We start from the raw sequence: 20,483 nt of genomic DNA, 5'->3' as shown, positions 1-20,483 counted from the left end.
GGGTGAAAGCATCGTTCCACATTCAAATACCTCTGGGAAGCATAACGCATTCTCTTCACCAGTCATTAATAATTTAGTGTTCATTCGACAAACATTTGTTGTTTGTTGAATTTATTCATAACATGAATCAATCAGAGTCAGGGAGGGAGAAGATGTGGCGGAGCCCAAGGCTGCCTTTCTGCAGGTGGCAAGATCCCTTGGAACCTCAGCGGGCATCCCTGGAAAACCAGAAAACCAGGAAGACGGATCAGGAGACCACCTAAGCACTTCCAGTGCCAGTATTGCCTGTCTCTCAGCCAGCTGTGGAAACCAGCACATACCAGACAGGTGGGGGATGGCTGGATTGAGCCCAAGACACAAGGGCATGAGCGTGGAAATTCACCAAATGGCTCAGGGACTCAGATTTGCTCTGTGTTAACCTAAAGCTTTGTGTCCAGGTTCCAGACCTCAGCACAGAGCCTGGGACACAGTAAGTACCCAAAGACGATGAATTTAAAAAAAAATAAGAAAGATGATAACACCTATATGTTAGTTTTCTAGCACCATTGGAACAATATGTCACAAACTAGGTGGCTTGAAACAATAGACATTACAATAGTCTTACAGTTCCAGAAGGCAAGAGTCCAAAATCAGAGCTCTGGCAAAGTCATGCTCCCTTTGAAGCCTCTAGGCAAGGATCCTTCCTTGTCTCTTCCAGTTTCTGGTAGACCCAGTCATTCCTTGGTTCATAGCAGCAAAACTCCAATCTCTGCTGATATCTTCACACAGCTGTCTTCCCTCTGCGTCTTCACACTGCCATCCTTCTGTGTATGCCTATGTTCAGATTTCTGTCTTCTCTGAGTACAGCAATAGTATTGGATTAGGGTCCCTGATTGCAGCCATGAAATTAAAAGACGCTTGCTCCTTGGAAGGAAAGTTATGACCAACCTTGATAGTATATTAAAAAGCAGAGACATTACTTTGCCAACCAAGGTCCGTCTAGTCAAGGCAATGGTTTTTCCCGTGGTCATGTATGGATGTGAGAGTTGGACTGTGAAGAAGGCTGATCGCCGCAGAATCGATGCTTTTGAACTGTGGTGTTGGAGAAGACTCTTGAGAGTCCCTTATACTGCAAGGAGATCCAACCAGTCCATTCTAAAGGAGATCAATCCTGGATGTTCATTGGAGGGACTGATGCTAAAGCTGAAATTGCAATACTTTGGCCACCTCATGCGACGAGTTGACTCACTGGAAAAGACTCTGATGCTGGGAAAAGTTGGGGGCGGGAGGAGAAGGGGACGACGGAGAATGAGATGGCTGGATGGCATCACCGACTCTGTGGACATGAGTTTGAGTGTACTCCGGGAGTTGGTGATGGACAGGGAGGCCTGGCGTGCTGTGATTCATGGGGTCGCGGAGAGTCGGACACGACTGAGCGACTGAACTGAACTGAACTGAATGATCTCACCTTACCTGGAAATCATCTGCAAAAACTCTATTTTCAAATAAAGTCATATTGGCAGGTACCAGGTGTTAGTATTCCAACCTGTCTTTTTAGAGGACACAGTTCAACCAATAACCACCTACTCCATGGGACTATTGAAGCTGTGAACTGAAACTGGATTATGACATGTCTTGATGATTGGAAAGTGTTTATGCAAATGTAGGGTAAGGAACTCAGCTGGGATGTGAGTCTGGCCCTTTCTCCCAACCATTAGGCTATCCACAAGGAGCTTCAGCATAAGGACTCTGATGTCCAACTCTGAAGACAAAAGAGGGGGAAGAATACAGAAAATGAGGTTCAGGACCCAAAAGACAAGTTTCATTACCTTTACAGGGCTACGTGGGCTTAGTTCAGGTCCCAAGTGACTGAGGCCACTTCCAATATCCCATGTGCTGACCCAGACTCCCCAGAATGTCCTGGGCATTGATTGCCTGCTGGTCCCAAGTGTCAAGGTCCTACCAGAGAGAATGGAAACCACTGACTCACACTCATCTGAGGTGGTTTATAGCCATAAACTTGGAAGGTCACTTAATGAAGAAAAGCTTTAATAAGCAGCAGTAAGGCATTAAACGTTGTACTATTCAGAAGATGGAAATGGTTCCTGACCTTCCAGAGCATGGGTTCTAAAGGACCAGCACTGGTACATATTTTATGTGTCTTTTGTGCCTGTTTTGGGGGGTTAGCACCAGGGAAGCACTGCTTTCTAGTTGATTAGGAGCCACAAGTCTAAATTTCAATTCTGGGCTCAATAGTAATTTTTCCTGCAGGTTTGAATAACTCATCCAATCTGCTTCTTTTTCAACTGTTTCTGGCATTTCTATTTTAATCATTAATTTTGGCTGCTCAGGACCCTGGAATCACCAAGCCTGTGTATGACTTAATTTGGGATTGGAATGAGGGAGGAGGCAGAAGATGCACTGGGAACCAAAGAGGAGGAAGTGGGCTTGAGTTCCATTCTGAAAGATTTGGGCCAAATGCAAGGGACATCTTCTCCTTAATGGCACCTGCAATTCTTTGGTTCACTCTAGCAAGGCAGATTATAGAATCTGAGCAATTGTAATTTTGGTAAAAATGGGAGAGACTGTCATGTAAGCAGGGTAGTTTAATTTTCATTCTGATTTGTCTGCAAGGAGATGGGTCAGATCAACTATCCATTCAAGTGAATCATAGTACCTCAAGACAAGAAGAAGTGCGTATAATCCACCCTGCTCCTCTTTCTCCTTTGAATGCCAGGAGGCTCAAAGCCAACTACACAGTTCAGTTAAAATATTAAAAATTAGCCTGGGGCACTGTTTCAGTTATCTATTGCTGTGAAGAGACAACCCCCAAACTCAATGTCTCAAACAGTTTATTTGTATCTGTCATGGTTCAGTGGGTTGACAGGATTCTGCTGGGCAGCGCTTGTTTGGGGACGCTAATGCAGTTTCAGCATGATGGTGGCTGGGGCTGAAGTCATCTAAAGGCTGAACTTGGGTAAACATGCGAGATGCTTTGCTCATTCATACATGTGTCTCCTGGACTGAGGTGGCTAGAATGGCTGGAGGCTGGCTACCTGTCTCCCTCCAAATGGCTAGCTTGGACTTTCTCACTTCATGCCAGTGGTCACATTTCACACATGGCCACTGACTTCCCCCAGGAGTCATATTCCTGCCCTGCAAGCTTATAATGGGAGATGTGGTCTATGGGTGGAGTCATCTTTGGAGACACGCTACCACAGCTATTTATTAACCTTTTATTATTTTTCATGGTCTTATAGGGGATGTCTTTTTTTGTGAGTTTTTTTGAAGTAGACAAGCATAATATCCAAAGGATGCTTTACTCTTTTCTAGGGCTTGATAATGGACAATGCATCCATTCATGCTACCTTACCCGGCCTTCGCAACACCATGAAGATGGGCAGATCCACTGATTTCATCCTGATTTTTACAGACGTGAAGACAGTTTAGAAGAAGATTAGTCATTTGCCCAGGGTGACACAGCTGGAAGTGATGGGACAGCACACCTGGACAATGGTGTCTGAGAGGGCAGTCCATGTCCTCAAGCACCGGGTGGAGCCCGGATAGATACCGAAGTGTAAAACCTGGGAGTGACTCCCTCACACGTTGTACAACACCTGCTGCCTCTCCAACACCCACTCCCAGCAGGAATTTAGTGAAGTGGTGTGAGCATGAGTCCTTGGGCAAAACTGAATCCAACCTGACTCTGCTGCTTCCCAGCTGTGGACCTGGGATCTTTTAAACGACTCAGTTTCTTCGTCTGCAAAATGAGGTTGCTGATGCTGCTGCTGCTTATCCCCGCTCAAGGCTCTCATGAGGATTAAATGAATTAATGCATCAAAGTCATACTTGATAAAAACTTTAAAGAGAAATTTCTCCGTGAAAAGCTATAGAGATAAGTAGCTATTAAGAGGACTCTTGTCTAGCTTTCCTTCCTTTATGATTTTATTGATTTTATATGGAGCTTACTAAGCTTCCAGGGTGGTATTGACATTTTACACTTTACTGGATACTGCATATTACCGGATAGATGAAAAGTCCTAATTCAATGTTAATGACTGCCTGAGTATCACAAATGCAGTTGCAGGATGTAGTTATAAAATATTGTCAAGACTTGTCGACATAAGCCACTTCCCCATGCTCTCGCATGCACTCGTGCTCCCTCTTCAATTATTTACACTGACATTCTCTCCCTTGGCACCCAGTGGCTCTCTCCTCTCACGCTCCATCCGAGCGGATCTGCACATTCACACCCAACTTCTCTCCACTCTGCTCCTTTTCCACACACACATTCTTCTCAACACACGCAACCAAAGACATCCTTCCACCTGTGGACATGTGCTCTTGACCTTCCGTATCTCAGAGCATCTTTCTTCCTCAGACCCACCGTGTACAAACATTTCTTGCTCACTGAGCCTGAAACGTCTCCCTCCATCTCAGATTCCCCCAAGGATCTGGAGAAGTTTTTCAGCTGTGCCCCATAGGGCAAGACGCAGATCTATGTATGAGTCAGGAGGTTCTCGGAGAAGGCAATGGCAAGCCACTCCAGTACTCTTGCCTAGAAAATCCCATGGATGGAGGAGCCTGGTAGGCTGCAGTCCGTGGGGTCGCTAAGGGTCGGACACGACTGAGCGACTTCACTTTCACTTTTCACTTCCACACATTGGAGAAGGAAATGGCAACCCACTCTAGTGTTCTTGCCTGGAGAATCGCAGGGACGGGGGACCCTGGTGGGCTTCTGTCTATGGGGTCACACAGAGTCGGACACGACTAAAGTGACTTAGCAGCAGCAGCAGCAAGGAGGTTCTGGCTGCACCTTCCCGGGGATGCTCAGCTCACAGAGCTCTTCGTCAGTGGCCAGAGAGCGGATTTCCCTGCTGCTCACCTGGACACTGCACAGACATCCTGGGAGCGAACCAGGGATGACAGCTGGTGCTTAAGGGGACAAGTGTTCCCAACATGGGAGGGAGGAGGCTTGGCGAAGGGAAGCTGCCTGCTTTTTCCCAGCTCAGAGTTGAGGGGAGCATTGAGCTGAATATGCACCTATCCAGAAGGGCAAAGAGCCAAAAATAACTAGGAGCAACAGCATTTCATCTGACAGTCCCAGAAATAGAGCTCATTTCAGAGCTACAGACTGAATGATTCCGAGACCTTCAGCGTCCCCACAGAAATACACAGGGAAAGTCTGAGGTGACACCAACAGCTTCCATTGCCTCTTCACTACAACTTCTCAGAGCGAGGGCTCTGGGGCCCAGAGGAAGAGTCTGCAGAGTCAGAGACTTGAGGCTTGAAGGACAAAGTTTGGCAACCAAGACATGAGGATGGTACCTGGTGCGATGTTCTAAGGAAGGCAGAAATAGGAAGTAATCAGTCCATATACAGATAGAACAGAGACAGGACTAGGATGGAGGGAAGGTAAAGACTAGGTGTCAAAGAAAAATGAAGTACTGAACATTTCAAAACACCATGCAGAAGTTAGCTGGGTCCTGAATGCTGTCCTTGGCAGAAAGAAATCCCATGGTCTCCGGGTCGGAAACGGAGCGTGTCTTCTTACAGCCTTCTTCTCTTCTATTTTTGTTTTCTGCTCTTCTATTTTGATGTAAAAGGCAAATGTCACAGTCCATTCATCTTGATTCCAAATATCTGAAATTGCAGAAAGGAAGTCAAGGATGGGAGAAAGGAGAAGGCGGGAAGATGCCAGAGACCTCTGACTGCAGTGGGGGACGGGGGTGCGGAGGGGGCACTGTGTTCTAACAGAAGAAGATCAGGGAGAGAGGAACAAATAGAAAAGGAAAAGGAGGAGGGAAGATAAGAAGGAAGGAAGACAGGAGAGGGAAGAGAGAAGAAAAATGAAAAAGGAAGATAGTGGATTTGATTCTATTCAAGGAATCTGTTTAGGAACTTTCTATACAAAGCATGAGAGGGTTACTCAGAGCTGATTAAGACACAACCCTTGCTTTCAAGGAGCTCACAGTCCCTCTGAGGAGGAGAAATGGACAACAAACTAACTACAGTATAAAGCAGGATTAAAGGGCTGCAGGCAATGTTTAGTGGGAACAGAGAGAAATGACCAGTTGATTTTTTCATAGGTATATAATTTTATTTAGTGGCACTTTAAAATTGAAATATAGTTGGTTTACAGTAGTGTGTTAGTTTCAGGTATACAGCAAAGTGATTCAGTTATATATATATATTTTTTTCAGATTATTTTCCATTATAGTTTATTGTATGTGTGTGTTTGTGTATGTGTGTGTGTGTTTGTGTATGTGTGTTTGTGTATATGTGTGTGTATGTGTGTGTGTGTGTGAAAGTCACTCGGTCATGTCTGACTCTTTACAATCCCATGGATTGTAGCCCTTTAATCTACAGGTTCCTCTGTCCATGGAATTCTCCAGGCAAGAATACTGGAGTGGGTAGCCATTCCAGGGGATCTTCCCAACCCAGGGCCTGAACCCAGGTCTCCTGCATGGCAGGCATATTCTTTACTGTCTGAGCTACAAGATATTAAAGTTCTGACCTGAGGTCATGAGGTGAGCTCCCTGGAGCTAGTGGCATTTGCCTGGGCCTTAGGAGCAGGTAGAAGGAATATTCCTGCTTCCTACGTAGCACTCTCACCATTCCGCGTCTGTAACCCCAGGAACAGAACTCTTGACTCTACACAACTTTAATATTTAGAAATGTGACTTCCAAGTGCCCAGCAATCGTTATCACTGATCTGAAGGTAAGTTTCCACTTGTCTACAGCAAAATGAGGCTGAGACAAGATAGGAGTTTTTCACAAGCAAATTATATTTAATTTAAAGGACTGCCTTTTATTATGATGCTGCTGCTGCTGCTGCTAAGTCATTCAGTCGTGTCCGACTCTGTGCGACCCCATAGACAGCAGCCCACCAGGCTCCCCTGTCCCTGGGATTCTCCAGGCAAGAACACTGGAGTGGGTTGCCATTTCCTTCTCCAATGTATGAAAGTGAAAAGTGAAAGAGAAGTCGCTCAGTCATGTCCGACTCTTCGCGACCCCATGGACTGCAGCCTACCAGGCTCCCCCATCCATGGGATTTTCCAGGCAAGAGTACTGGAGTGGGTTGCCGTTTCCTTCTCCATTATTATGATGCTAGTTCCTTCCTAATTTTTGCTGGCAAAAATGCCCTGTCTTGTTAATGAAATAATCCTGATAGAAGATTGTGTATGGGGGGTGGGGGTTGTATTTTGTTTGGTGGTATGGCTTAAATATTTTAACTTGGTAAGTTAATAGTTGGCCATATGGCATCGCTCTCTGAGATTTTTCTGATCTCCAACCATTCCGGCCTGGAGTCGGAAATGGCAACCACTACAGTTTTCTTGTCTGGAAAATTCCATGGACAGAGGAGCCTGGCGGGCTACAGTCCATGGGGTTGCAAAGAGTGGGACATGACTGAGTGTGTGCACGCACGCACGCGCACACACACACATACCACCATTCCAGAGTCAGAACTACTGGCCTCAGATGTTACACAGCATCCACCCAGGCAAGTGGATCCTCCCCAGTCCTTTTACCTCCAGGTCTCTGGGTGCTCCTCTATAGATAGGGGAGGCTGCCATCTTCCTTCCAGACTCTTTTGCCTTTCTCCTTTCCCATGTTCAGGTATGGAATCATTCACCTTCCACTGTCTCCTTAGAGAGGATGTGATGAACTGACTTATGCTTTGGCAGTAATGAGAGATATCACATTAATACACTGTCTCCAGGGCCTTCACATTTTAGTGGAGTATTAAAACTTAATTCAAACCAATGAATTGTAATGGTGGAATTTTAAGCCCTTCCATGGGGGCAATGGAAAAGAGGCTATTTTTAAATAAAGAGACTTCTTCTAAAACCAGACCACACCCTTCAAATTAATGACACAAACGTCTAGAGAGGAGGCAAGGGCAATAACAGATTTTGTCTTCTGGATCAAAATGTCATAGTCGACTGTGAATAGAAATTCTGACCTTCTCTTTCTCTGCCCCTCTGCAGTACAAAATTAATCAGTCAATCCCATCACCCCCTGCCCTGGACCACAGAGCAACTTGAAAGTCACTTCTAGAGGATCAAATTGTGTTTGGGTCAGTTTTCTGCCTGCCTGCTGCTCCTCAGGATCGCCAGTACCTGGGGTGGAGCCAATAGGAAGGCAGTAGAAGACAACTAAGTGAGACATGGCCTACATCAGGTTAATAAGAGCCCAGTTCCCTACGGGGTGCCTCCACATTGGCTGCTGCTGCTGCTAAGTCACTTCACTTGTGTCTGACTCTGTGCGACCCCATAGATGGAAGCCCACCAGGCTCCCCTGTCCCTGGGATTCTCCAGGCAAGAACACTGGAGTGGGTTGCCATTTCCTTCTCCAATGTGTGAAAGTGAAAAGTGAAAGTGAAGTCGCTCAGTCATGTCCGACCCTTAGCGACCCCACGGACTGCAGCCTACCAGGCTCCTCCATCCATGGGATTTTCTAGGCAAGAGTACTGGAGTGGCTTGCCATTGCCTTCTCCGCCACATTGGCTAGAGTTAGGTAAATGCAAACCCTTAAAGCTCACAGGACTTGAAAGCTCTCATTCCATGTATCCTGATTACAAACAACTCAAGAATTCAGTTCCCCGAAGACCAGTCTAAACCATGTATAATGAAGGAGGAGGAAAAATCCAGAGGCAGGTCCTGGAAAACAGATGGGACCACCCCCCAGAAACACTATGAGGTCCAGTTCTCTGGAACTGGAACAGATTGTCTTCCATAAGCATTAAAAAGTACCGACAAACCTATTTTCAGGGCAGCGATGGAGATGCAGACATAGAGAAAAGACTAGTAGACACAATGGGGGAAGGAGAGGGTGGGATGGATGAAAAAACCAGCATGGAAACATATCTATTACCATATGTAAAACAGACAGCCAGTGGGATTGCTGTGTGACACAGGAAGCTCAGCCTAGTGCTCTGTGACAACCGAGAGGGGTGGGATGGGGTGGAAGATGGGATGGAGCTTCAAGAGGGAGGGGATACATGTATCCCTGTGGCTGACCCATGTTGATATATGGCAGAAAACAACACAACACTGTAAAGCAATTATCCTCCAATAAAAAAAAATCAGAAAAACTATAGTCTAGATAGAAAAAAACATGTATATAATCTAGGACAAAGCCACCAAATCTTTTATCCCTTTGGATACTTGATAGAACAAATGGTTTTCTACATCACACGGGAGAATTTTAAGAGCTTTGGGTCTGTGGAAGTGGGACAAGGTATAAAATAAAGAAATCCTCAAACCCTTTAATGTGGTTGCTTCTGGATGAAGGGGGAGCACAGTGACCCTTTCCTATCAGCCAGTGGTTCCAGAAATGGGGTCTCTGGACTGGCAGCAGCATCACCTCCCAGCTTGTTAGCAAGTCCCACCCAGGACCAGCTGAACCCCAAATTCTAGCTGACTTGCCCAGCAATGTGGGTTTTAACAAACCCTCCTGGTGACTGTGAGGCAGACTGAAGTTTGAGAACCGGTGACATAAGACTTTACTTTGCAGTGAGTGACTTGGAGCCAAGAGCCTGACCCATGGCCACAGCCCTAGGTGACCTAAAAAAAGTAAGGAATGACTCAGCTGAGTTGCTGAGTGTGGCCAGGGCTGCACAAGAGATGGCTGAGGGCATATCCAGGCACAGGGGATTCCAAAGCTGGTGCAACCCTACCCTGGGCATCCTCTCTTCACCACCAACTCTTTCCTGACGCCTGTCGGGACTTGACCTGCTATGGTGTCCTCTCAGGCTCCCAATCTATTATTAGTTCCAATCCGCTCAAATCCACCAGTGCCAAAGGGAAGCTTTAGAGAACTTTCGAAGGCTGGTTAACTGTTTCACAGCAGCCGCGGGCCCAAGCAATCGTGTGAGCCGTTAGACACAGCCACACGCTTCCCAGAGCGCCAGGGCTGGCGCGAGCTGGGGGCCCCTCAGTCCAGCCTGGCTCCTTGGTCGGACGGCAGAACTCAGGTCGGCGAGCAGCCATCCCAATCTGAGTCCCCAAAGCCGAGGCTGTGCTGGATTTTTTTTTTTTTTTAAAGCTGTTCGTGCACTTCAAGAGCCTCGCCCCTTTCACTTGGGGCTTGAGCACAATTGCACTGGCCTAATTAACTCATTTTCTTTTCGGTCCAAAGTGGAAGCTGCGGCACAGGGATGCAAATCAAATACAAACCCGCTTCGGGCGCCGATACTCTGGACAATTAAAACAAAGAGCTCGGCGGCGGCGGCGGCGGGGCCGGCCGGGCACAAAACCCTAGAGAAGCATCCAGAACATGCCGCGAACCAGCTGGCAGGGTGGGGCACAACCCGGGCTAGAACTGTACAGGCGGGGAGGCGGTCCCGCCCCTGTAGGTGGACAGGTGGAGGTTGGCAGGGGTCAAAATCCATCCGCAAAGACGGGAAGCTGGGCCGCTGCGAGGCGCGACTCCAGGGGGCACACTCGTCCTGCGCCGGGCGGGAATGGCGCCCTCGCCAAAAAAGCCACCAAACAAAAACCCACTGCACGGGCGGGAACCGGGCTGCGCGACCCGCCGGAGGAGTGGGTGGGAGAGACGGGATGTGCAGGAGAGAGAGAGAACGAGAAGAGGAAGGGGAGAGAGGAAGCGGATCGGGAGAAAAGGGAGAAAGTGGGGAGGAAGGTTAGGAAGAGAGAGAAAAGAGTGAGAGAATTGGGGAGAGGGGAAAATGGGAAACGGAGGGAGGGGAGCGGGATCGCGGAGAGAAAGAGTGCGGAAGGCGGGCGGCGCGGGGAGGTTGGGGAGGCGAGGAAAGAAAGGCAAAGCGGAGCGGGCCGGGAGCTGGGGGCGGCGGCCGGGGGCGGGGCCGGGGGCGGTCCCCACCTGCGCGGGCGCGGGCTGCCCCCCGGGGTGGACGCCCGGGGGCCGCAGGGAGCGGCCGGGAGGCGGGCCGGGCCGGGAGCGGAGGGGAGGGAGGCAGCGTGGACTGCCAGGCGGGGAGGAGCCGGCGCGCGGCGGGGGCTGCGGGGGCGGCGGCGGCGGGAGCGGCGGTGGAGCCGGCCGCGGGTCCGGCGGCAGGTGGCCCCGCGCGCGGCGGCCGCCCGGCCGGGGGCGGGCGGGAAGGTGGCGCCTCGGGCGGGGGCCGGTCCCTGCACCAGGTGACCTGTTCCGGCCCGGCTCCGGGCGGCCTGGCCATGCAGCGGCGCGGCGCGGGGCTCGGGTGGCTACGGCGGCGGCAGCAGCAACCCCCGTCGCCCGCGGTCGGCCCCCGGGCCGCAGCGATGGCACCCCCGAGCGGCGGCGGCCCCCCGGGCCTCGGCGGGCGCCCTGCCTGCGCGCTGCTCCTGCTCTGCTACCTGGTGAGCGCCGGACCCTGCCCGGGTCCTCCCCTCCGCGCGGGGCCCCGGGGACGCGGGTGGGGGCGACCGGGGACCTCCGCCTCGCGGGCGGGGACGGCGCGGCTAGTTCTGTCTCTTCCTCGCGCCGCGCCCCGGGCGCTCCCGGCACCTGGGATGGGTACCCGGGGCGTGGAGAGGGCTGCGTGGACCGGACTTGCGGCGCTGCACTCTTGCCGGGATCCGTGCCTCTGCCTCTGACACCCGCTCTAGACTCGAGTCAGGTTCCTCTGGAGTCCCGGTCCTGTTCCCCACTTCACCTGGGAGCCTGGCTCCCCGCGTTCCCTCCCTCCCTGCAGCGCACGGCTCTCCGGCCCCCTGCCCGCCAGTCCTGGGCTTCCCTGACAGTCTTCTCGCGGCTCCTTTCCTTCCCGTACCCAACTTCGCCTCTTGCTCTCCGCCAAAGCCACCCGCCTCGACCCTCCTTTTAGTTTCCACCCGGTCTTCATGGCCCGGACCGTTTTGTGCGGACGCACCGGGCGAGGAGCCTAATATTTCCAGCGCTCTTCAACTCCTCCATGGTCACTCCAGCCAAGTTGCGGATGCCAGAAAGAAATCTAGTTCTTTGTAACACGCTTACCGCCAGAGTGGAGACTTCAGCTGCGTCTTGAGCATTATTTCAGAGAACACATTTGGCTCACGCATGTTCCGTTTACAATTTGCACACTTCTTGGCTTCTGCTTTAGTCATCAACTAAATGGCAGTAACCTATTATTTAAAACCAGCTCATCTAAAATACCAGAATAATTTAGACCCTCAGATAAGGTGGGGAATATTCCTCAATTCCTTCAGTAGCTTTCTTTCTTCTGCTTTGAATTCTTCTAAACAATAGTAAATTTGCAGGAGGGGACACCCTTTCTGTCCAGCCAGCCTACCTTATGTTCCAGGATCCTGCAGAAATCTTGGGTTATCTCGCCATATATTACTGTAAATAAATGAAATGGAAAATGCTGAATCATGAAACTGATGTAATAGGAAATTCACAGAATACTAAAAAGAAAAAAAATGAGCAGTGTCATTGTCCAGAATTATTTTCATTTATGTGGCATTGTCATTGTTCAGAGACATTACTTTTTGGAGGATAAAACTGCTTAAGAACTGGAAGGAATTGGAATTTGATTCCAGAGAAACATGCCACCCAACCCAAGTTTCTTTTGATACCCTTTACTTCTTGGATGTTTCACTCCCTGAAGCAAGAGGATGTAAGAATGCAAGTTGTAATTCTGCTTTAGTATCTACCTGTTGAGCAGCCTATGTTTTCCCTCATATTATAAAATAAGCCAGTACCAGGTTTTGTGGTTGGCTTTAGTTCATGTTTTTATAAGAAGTTGTCAGTTGACATGAATGATTTTTTTCACCCAGGAGATATTATTATTTAATATTTATGCCACAGGGTTATAGCACACAGGCTCATAAATAAAACTGCCATAACAAATGACAGGGTTTCAGTTTAAACAGATGATTCCCGTCCACAATGCACTGGTTACGCACAGAGGCAGAAATGATGTAGTAGAGCACTGTGTGAAACGTTAATGTACGAGTGATCGGGAAAGTTCCACGTGGAAATCCCAAGACCTGGCGAGGAGAGACTGCTTCTTGACAGTTACAAGAAATAAAAAAAAAAAACAAGAGCAGTAAAAGCCTAAGTGGTCCACAGGAACAGAGACGGATGGTGGAGCAAGTGTAAAAGTTCTCTATGGACCAAGGGGGATTTGAGCGAACCGATCACAGAGAGGAGAAAAATGATGTTATGAACAGACTATGGTGAGTTAGTGAAGAGGTAAGGTAGGGCTCCAAAAAGAAAGATTATAGAAAATACTGTGAGGTGGAAAATAACTAGAGCATGGATGAATGTCTTGGCAGACAAAGAAGGAATGAATTTTGGAATTATCATGGAAAGGGAAATGTCAGTGCTTCCTGACTGTGTGTGCTCCCTTCAGATGAGCTTCAGATATGCTACTGTAAAAGAAAAATGACTTGGATAAACCAGAAAGCCATTTTGCAATGGAATGAGAAAGTTTTGCAAAACCCAGAGAAGCAAAAGTGTGACTTGGAAGGTGGGCTTAACCTTTGTTCTAGAGGTCTAGTGTTGGCTAGAGATTTTACTCTAGAGGTTTGTGCTACCAGAAAAACTGCTGAAAGGTAACCTCTCTTGACCTTGGAAAAATTCAATTGCAAATTGGGGAAAATGTAAAACAGCTGCATGGAAAATACAAAACAACTGAGAAAATGCATAATTGTGTGCATCTTGTATATCAAGGGATACTTCCTAGAGAAAGTGATTGGTCAGGACAGAGAGGTGGACAGGTGGAGGACAGAGAGCAGAATAGCTAAGCAGAACCTCAGAAATATGTAGACACTGGAGGAGGAACGCTATCCCATAATTTGGAAACCTGAATAATAATAGTAATACTACCACTTCTAGTAGTTTGCATTGTGGTAGGTTATTTATATGCATTATCCAATATTAATCTTACCAATAACCTTGTGAGGTAGGAGCTAGTATGATCCCTATTTAGATGAGTTAACTGAGGCTCAGAGAGATTATGTTAGTTGCCCTGGGACACACAGGTAGTCCAAGGTGGAAACCCAAGTCTGTCTCCTTTCAGAGCCTCAGTTCTAGCCATTGGCTTCTAGCTTATTGCCTTCTGGATTTTGCTGCTTGTAACCCATTCCCCTCATTCATAGATGTATGGCCTATTAGCAAAGTCCTCAAAATTAGCAGCTACTGTGAAATGGGCCAGGATGTGAGGTCATGTCTAAAGTTGCTTAAAATATACAAAGCAGGAAGCCTAGCCACAGAGTAGAAGCAGAATGCTAAAGAGAAAAAAAAAAAAAAAAGGTAAAGTCAGGAGATATTTGCCATCGCAGTGGAGAGGTAAAGGATGGAGTCCTTGTACAGTCCAGAGGCCACTGGCTGAGTTCAGCACTTGAGTCTGTATGAATGTGTGTCCATAAGTATAGCCAAGTGTGCCTTGGAATGTATTCCAAAGACACTGTTGGTGTTCTGGGGACTGATTCCCCTTTTGTGTCATCCTTACCTACATGCTTGTTCGCAAGAGCTGAAGGTTCAGAGTGGCTTTCTAAACAGATGCCTTTAAGCTCCTGCCCTCATGGGGGACATGCTTCCTGGAGCCAGGGTCCTGAGCTGATGGGCACATTCCTCTTCCGCTGGCTGGGACAGAATAACCTTCAGGAGCAGCCCAAGAACAGTACTGTGACTGTAGCTAGGATACTGCCAAAGCATGAATAATTGTGACGAGGCTTGAAAGATAAGTCACGGAACGATGCCAAGCAGATTTCTGAAAAGATGATCCCTGGTTCCAGCAGCTGCCAAAAAAAATTCTGAGGTCGCCGAAGGTCAAGATGCAGAGAGCCTCCTCAGAGAGGCTGAGGACCTTGCAAACAAAAGGTAATGGAAACCGCTTCCACTGGGGTCACGGGTGCTGACTGGTGTGGTCCATGGAGGTCTTGCTCAGCCTCACAGACCCCCGTGCCTGTCTCGGTCATCGTTAACTCTTACCTTCCTCCAGACGTGGCTGGAATGACCTGAGGCTGCCCAGCCCCGTCTGTGACAATGGCACTTGTAGAAGGCAGTTCTGTCTGTTCCGAACTCTAGTCTCGAATGTTTAATTGTTTTTCTTCAATGGGAAAACAAATCTCACTGCGGCTGGTATTGGTGTCATCGGTAGAGCTGAAATATTCCGAGTGGACATTTGCACTTGTGAGACGACCAGAGGACAAAGAAACAAAAGAGCGTTAGTGTCACAGATGTTTGTGGGGCTAGTTAGCAGACAGTGGCTGTGACAGAGTCTGGTACAGAATTCTCCGTACGCGGCCACAGACCGTCAGTTATCCCTTTAGGAGTATTCACTGATCCCTCGCTTTGTGTAACACAGGACCTAGGAAGTTCAAAACAAGGTATAGAGGCCCTCAATTGTCCAGTTTGTGCAAGTAATTATGCATGGCTGAAATGCACAGACCGTCCTCAAACTTCACATCAGCCAATAGCTTCCGCATGCATCCCAACCACCGCCCCTAAAAGCTCCCAAATGGTGGTGTTTGCCTCCTGCTTTCTCTTCCTCTGGTTGCCTGTTGGCAACAGTGTAGGAGCCACTAGTTGGCTGAACGCAGCAGCTGGAGGGAAGGTAGAAGAGAAGGTGTAAAAAACCCAGGCAATTTATGGAGAAGATGGATAGACTGGAGTAGACCATAAATAGCCTGAAGCAAATTCAGTTACCCTGTTTATTGCTGGTCCCATTCCCTGGGGAAAGGGACTGAAGGGCAGGAGGGCGTGCAGGATGTGAGGAACTGCTGAGGAGGTTCTGCTTTGGCGGCTTACTATTGGTTTCCTAGCTTCACCCGAAGAAGGGCTGACCCGGACTGGGGAGCCGGCTCAGTGCAGCGTGTGTGTTTGTAAGATGATGTCTCCCCTCCCCAGACGTAATGCATGCATGGTGATCTGATGGCATTTTAGCCTCTTACCCCCCACTTTTAAGATGAGAGTGAGCCAAGTCCCAAGACTATCCCACCTGTAACCAGAAGGTGGTGACAGGCATGGAAGTAAGTGAGTCCATTAAGGGCATCATTTTGGGTGTTTCTGTGAGGCAGGAGGCATACCGTCACAGGCCTTGGAGTCAGCAGCTATGGATTTGAATTTTGGTTCTGCTTTTTAGTAGCTGGTTGCTCTTGGGGGAGTTATTTACCCTCTCTGAATCCATTCTGTTTCCTCTTCTGTTAACTGGAATGCTGTGTCCCTCATGGAGCTGCTGTGCGGTTAGAGGGGAGACCTTCTGTGCAACTTATTGTGAGAGGATGCGGTTAGATGTGAATGAGAAGACTTAACCGCGTTTGTCCCAGTGTCCAGCACATAGTAGGTACTCAGTGAAATGAAACTGAACCAACCTTGTTTACCCTCTTGTAATGTGTGTTAGAAAGAAATAGCATATCAAACAATATTAAATGGGAGAGAGGAGTATTGGATCAGCAAGGAGTATTGATCATTATTGTGATGGCGTTTCTCTAGCCAGCTGTCAGTTTTGGGAAGGCACATGGGTCAGCCGGGAAATGTTTCCCTAGGCTTGTCTTAACCTTGAAGTCCATGTTGACGTCATTGTTCATTCTACTTAATGGCATGCTTTGTTGACATAAACAGAATTTTTGCTTATTTCTAGTTGGCAGAAGTCATAAACAAGGGCCTTCTAAGTCAATGCAGTTGCCTTTTTGACCTATAGAAAGTTTGATCCAGCCAGTTTGGAGAGAGGGTGCTCAAGAGCCAAGGTTTTCCTAGGAGCCCCTGGGGTAGAATAAACAGGGATGAGAAAAATGGTCAAGTGTTGTTTACAATCAGATATATTCATGTGCACGTGTAAGTGTAAATGAATTTTCCACAGCGAGGTGTAAAGTGACGAGAGTTAAGATTTTCTAATCTCTCTGCCCCTTCCTTAACTAATAAGTGGATCATATAGAGAGAAGAACCAAGTTTTCTCAGCTCTTTGGAACGAGCAAAGGTTATTTGAATAGAGTTTCCTCTTATTGATTTTTAAAGGAATGAGATGCACTTATCCTAAAAAAAGTTTAGGTGGCTTTGATAGATTTTTTTATTTATCCAAAAGATACATAAGTGCATCTGTTTCTTGATTCTCAGGCTGAGTGAAATGCAATTACATTTCCAATTTGGGGTCTTTTATCAGGAACACACGTGAATGACCCATTTCTTTCTTTCTTTTTAAAAAATTACAAAACACATAATTAGACAAAGACAAAGGAATCTATGTTTTATGACTCTGTGGACTGTTGTCGAGTTTGACTTTGATTAGGGCTTCCTTCTGGTATAAACAGATGTTTCGGGGCTTGAGCCCAGCTCCATTGTGTGCGGGTGGAACACGGATGTGGCTGCCTAATGATCATTTGAGGGGCACAGCAATGTCCTTTATACCCCAACTATGTTGCTTATGAGCTGCAGGGCATTTGGCCTTGTTTTTAAGGCATGATCTCCCCCAAGCTGGCATAGAAACGCAGATATGTGACGTTACCGCAGTATTTTTTTCATTATCCCATTAACATGGATGAACTTGCCAGATGAGCAGGAGTCCAACAGAGGCTAGAGGGGCAGGAAATGTAAAAATTTTTAATTTGTATTTTTGGTATGTAGAAATGGAAAAGTTCTAGATTGTAGAGCAGTTGTCTGAAAGATATGGGAGAAGTCCACCCCAAAGGAACATGATGGATGCTGGAGTGCCACCTTCTCTGACCTCACTCACAGTCCCCCAGGTCATCTCTAACACCCAGGGGCCCGGTGAGATGCCAGAAGTTATGGGCTCTTTGGAAGGAGATTAATGAGGCTGGGTGGAAAACACGGAAGGAAGTGCCAATCAGGAAAGGGTGGTGGGAACTCAAGATTGGATCTAGTCTTTTGATTTATATGCAGGTGCCTCCGGGACTGTGGGGCAGTTGATCTGAGTTGGACCATTGAGGCTTCTGGCAAAAATGCCCATGTCTGTTACTTTATTTCAGCAAGAAACACTTAGCCAAACTCTGTATGTGCTGACCTCCGTCTTAGAAGCCGGAGACAACAATGAATAAGACATGGACTCTGACTTTATAATATCTAAAGAAAGGAACATTTGGGGTAATTTTTAGCTTATGTTAATGCAACCTGGCATGTGAAAATACCTATGAAGGTTGGACACGTGTCATGCCCATAGCTGAAACTCTTCAAGTTAATTGCCTTATTCTCCTGGCAGAAAATAGCTCATAACCACACACATGACTTGAGCCAGGAAATCAGCTTCAGCTTAATCAATATTTAGAGTGTGATGTGTCACTAATCGGTGTTGGTTTTGTACATAACAGAGGTAGCCACGACTCACGGCGTAGCAGCTGCCCACTGGGTCTGCTCCAAATCACAAGATGCCAGCTGCCTGCATCACATAGGTGCCGACAAGATTGAAGATTGTAACACTTTCTTGGGAGATTTAAACCATGGTCTTCAAACCACTTAGAGTGACTCTGAGGTCCTCTTTTGGGCCAGCGCATCCCCATCATATTAAGAATATCGCCCTGTCCCTGACGTTATTCTTCTCTTGTTCCCCAGATGACACTCATACTTCTCAAATCATCTGTGTCAGTCCATGAAATGCTATCCTTTCCCAGCCTAGCTCCAACTTCTCATCTTAGATTTTTAGCGAAAGAAACATTAGCAAGATGTCAACATGCCCACAAGAGACCCTTGGCAAAATAACAAATCAAGCCTCATCAATCACACATATAGGAAATGATGCCTGATTGGGTTATTCATCTCATCTCTCCTATGTGATTATTCCTTTATAAAGTGTATCTCTGTGTTCTTTAAAACTCTAACACTTTAAGTGGTCTTTGTTGATTATTATATGATCTTGTCATCTTTCCAAATGGCTGTAACTCAAAATAATGACATGAGAACACATTTTCATAAAAATGGCAAAATAATGTCTAATGATACAAAAACTCTATCTAGAGTAAAGGCTTGACAATCTACAACAGTGATCTGCAAGCTATGGCCCCTAGGCCAATCTGGCCTGCTGCCTTTTTCTGTAAACAAGATTGCAGTGGACAACAGCCACACTCACCGGCTTGTGTGTTGTCAATGGCTGCTTTCTTGATACCACACTAGGTGAACATTGAGTGGCAGAGAAACCCTAAATAATTATCATATGGTCCTTTTTTACAGGAAATGTCTCTGACCTCAAATCAAGAGTAGCACTATTGGGTAGAAATATCAAGTGAGCCACAAATCCGAGCCCACATGTATAATCACATGTTAGTAAGGCATTTTATTTGACTCACTTATTACAACATGAAATCAGTATAAAAATTATTAATGAGATGTTTTTCATCCTTTTTTGTCTTCAGTCTTTGAAATCCGTTGTATCTTTTACACTTATAGCACATCTCAGTTTAAGTGCTTATAGTATGACTTGTGGCTACTGTATCAGATAGCGTACATCCAGAACCTGTCAACATGGAATATACTTTTACTTCACTTGAGACTGAAGCCAGCGAGAATAAAATGATCTTCAAATGAGTTTCAAAAGGAGATTTCCTTAAAAACAGAATTTCAAGGGTAGGTCCTTGAGAGAATACCCCATACCTTCTTCATTCTCCTCTGACACCACCCATCTCCACAATGAGGAGCCTGGGGTGTGGAAAGTTGTGTGTTACCAAGGACAAGTGAAACTATATTTAAACCAATACTGCACTTACTAACATAGAAAAGTGGGCTGGGGCATTTTTAGCAATAGGATGTAAACTAATGAACATTATTATTAACTGCACTTTCCAAATGAAATGTAAGGAAATCAGACAGTTCTGTTTAAAAGAGGTTTTTACTGGAGTTCCTAGCATCAGCAATAAAAATGAGATTTAAAGAATCTACCATATGACCCAGCAATCCCACTACTGGACATGTACCCTGAGAATACTGTAATTGAAAGAGATGCATGTGCCCCAATGTTTGTTGCAGTACTTTTTACAATAACTAGGACATGGAAGTAGTCTAAATGTCCATCAACAGATGAATGGATATGGAAATTGTGGTACGTACATGCAATGGAATGCTACTCAGCTTTAAAAAAGAATGCGTTTGAGTCAGCTTTAAAAAAGAATGCGTTTGAGTCAGTCCTAATGAGGTGCATGAACCTAGAGCCTATTGTACAGAGTGATGTAAGTCAGAAAGAGAAAGACAAATATTGTATATTAATGCATGTGTATAGAATCTATAAAGATGGTACTGGTGAGCCTATTTGCCAGGTAGCAATGGAGATGCGGGCATAGTGAGCAGACTTGTGGACATAGTGCAGGAGGGAGAGGGTGGAATGAATAGAAAGAGTGGCATGGAAACATATGCATTACCGTATGTGAAATAGACAGCCAGTGGGCATTTGCTGTGTGGCACAGGGAGCTCAACCCAGTGAGTACTCTGTGACAACCTAGAGGAGTGGGATTGGGTGGGAGGTTCAAGAGGGAGGGGATATATGTATACTTGGGGCTGACTCATATTGATGTATGGCAGAAACTAGCACAATATTATAAAGCAATACCTTCCAATAAAACTTTTAAAAAAGTGATTTAAAAAAAAAACATTGAAGTGGAGAATGGGGCCTG

The 20,483-nt window shown here is 46.8% G+C and overlaps 1 protein-coding gene across 2 annotated transcripts in view; it reads left to right on the top strand.

Annotated features, from left to right (window-relative positions):
• Window positions 1–10,980: 10,980 nt before the first annotated feature.
• Window positions 10,981–20,483, top strand: part of SEL1L3 (SEL1L family member 3) — a 112,297-nt gene continuing 102,794 nt past the window's right edge. The window contains exon 1 of one of the 2 annotated variants that reach the window (XM_055434425.2): window positions 10,981–11,303. In XM_055434425.2, the coding sequence (XP_055290400.2) occupies window positions 11,139–11,303 (165 nt within the window). In that variant the 5' untranslated portion in view covers window positions 10,981–11,138. Of the gene's footprint in view, window positions 11,304–16,033; window positions 16,213–20,483 lie in introns of those variants that run through there. The other variant, XM_055434426.2, reaches the window with a different exon arrangement.

The sequence above is a fragment of the Moschus berezovskii genome, chromosome 5 (assembly GCF_049115385.1).
Source record: "Moschus berezovskii isolate FMDL1 chromosome 5, NW_MosBer_1.0, whole genome shotgun sequence".
NCBI lineage: Eukaryota > Metazoa > Chordata > Mammalia > Artiodactyla > Moschidae > Moschus > Moschus berezovskii.
This window is presented reverse-complemented; position numbering and strand designations above follow the sequence as displayed.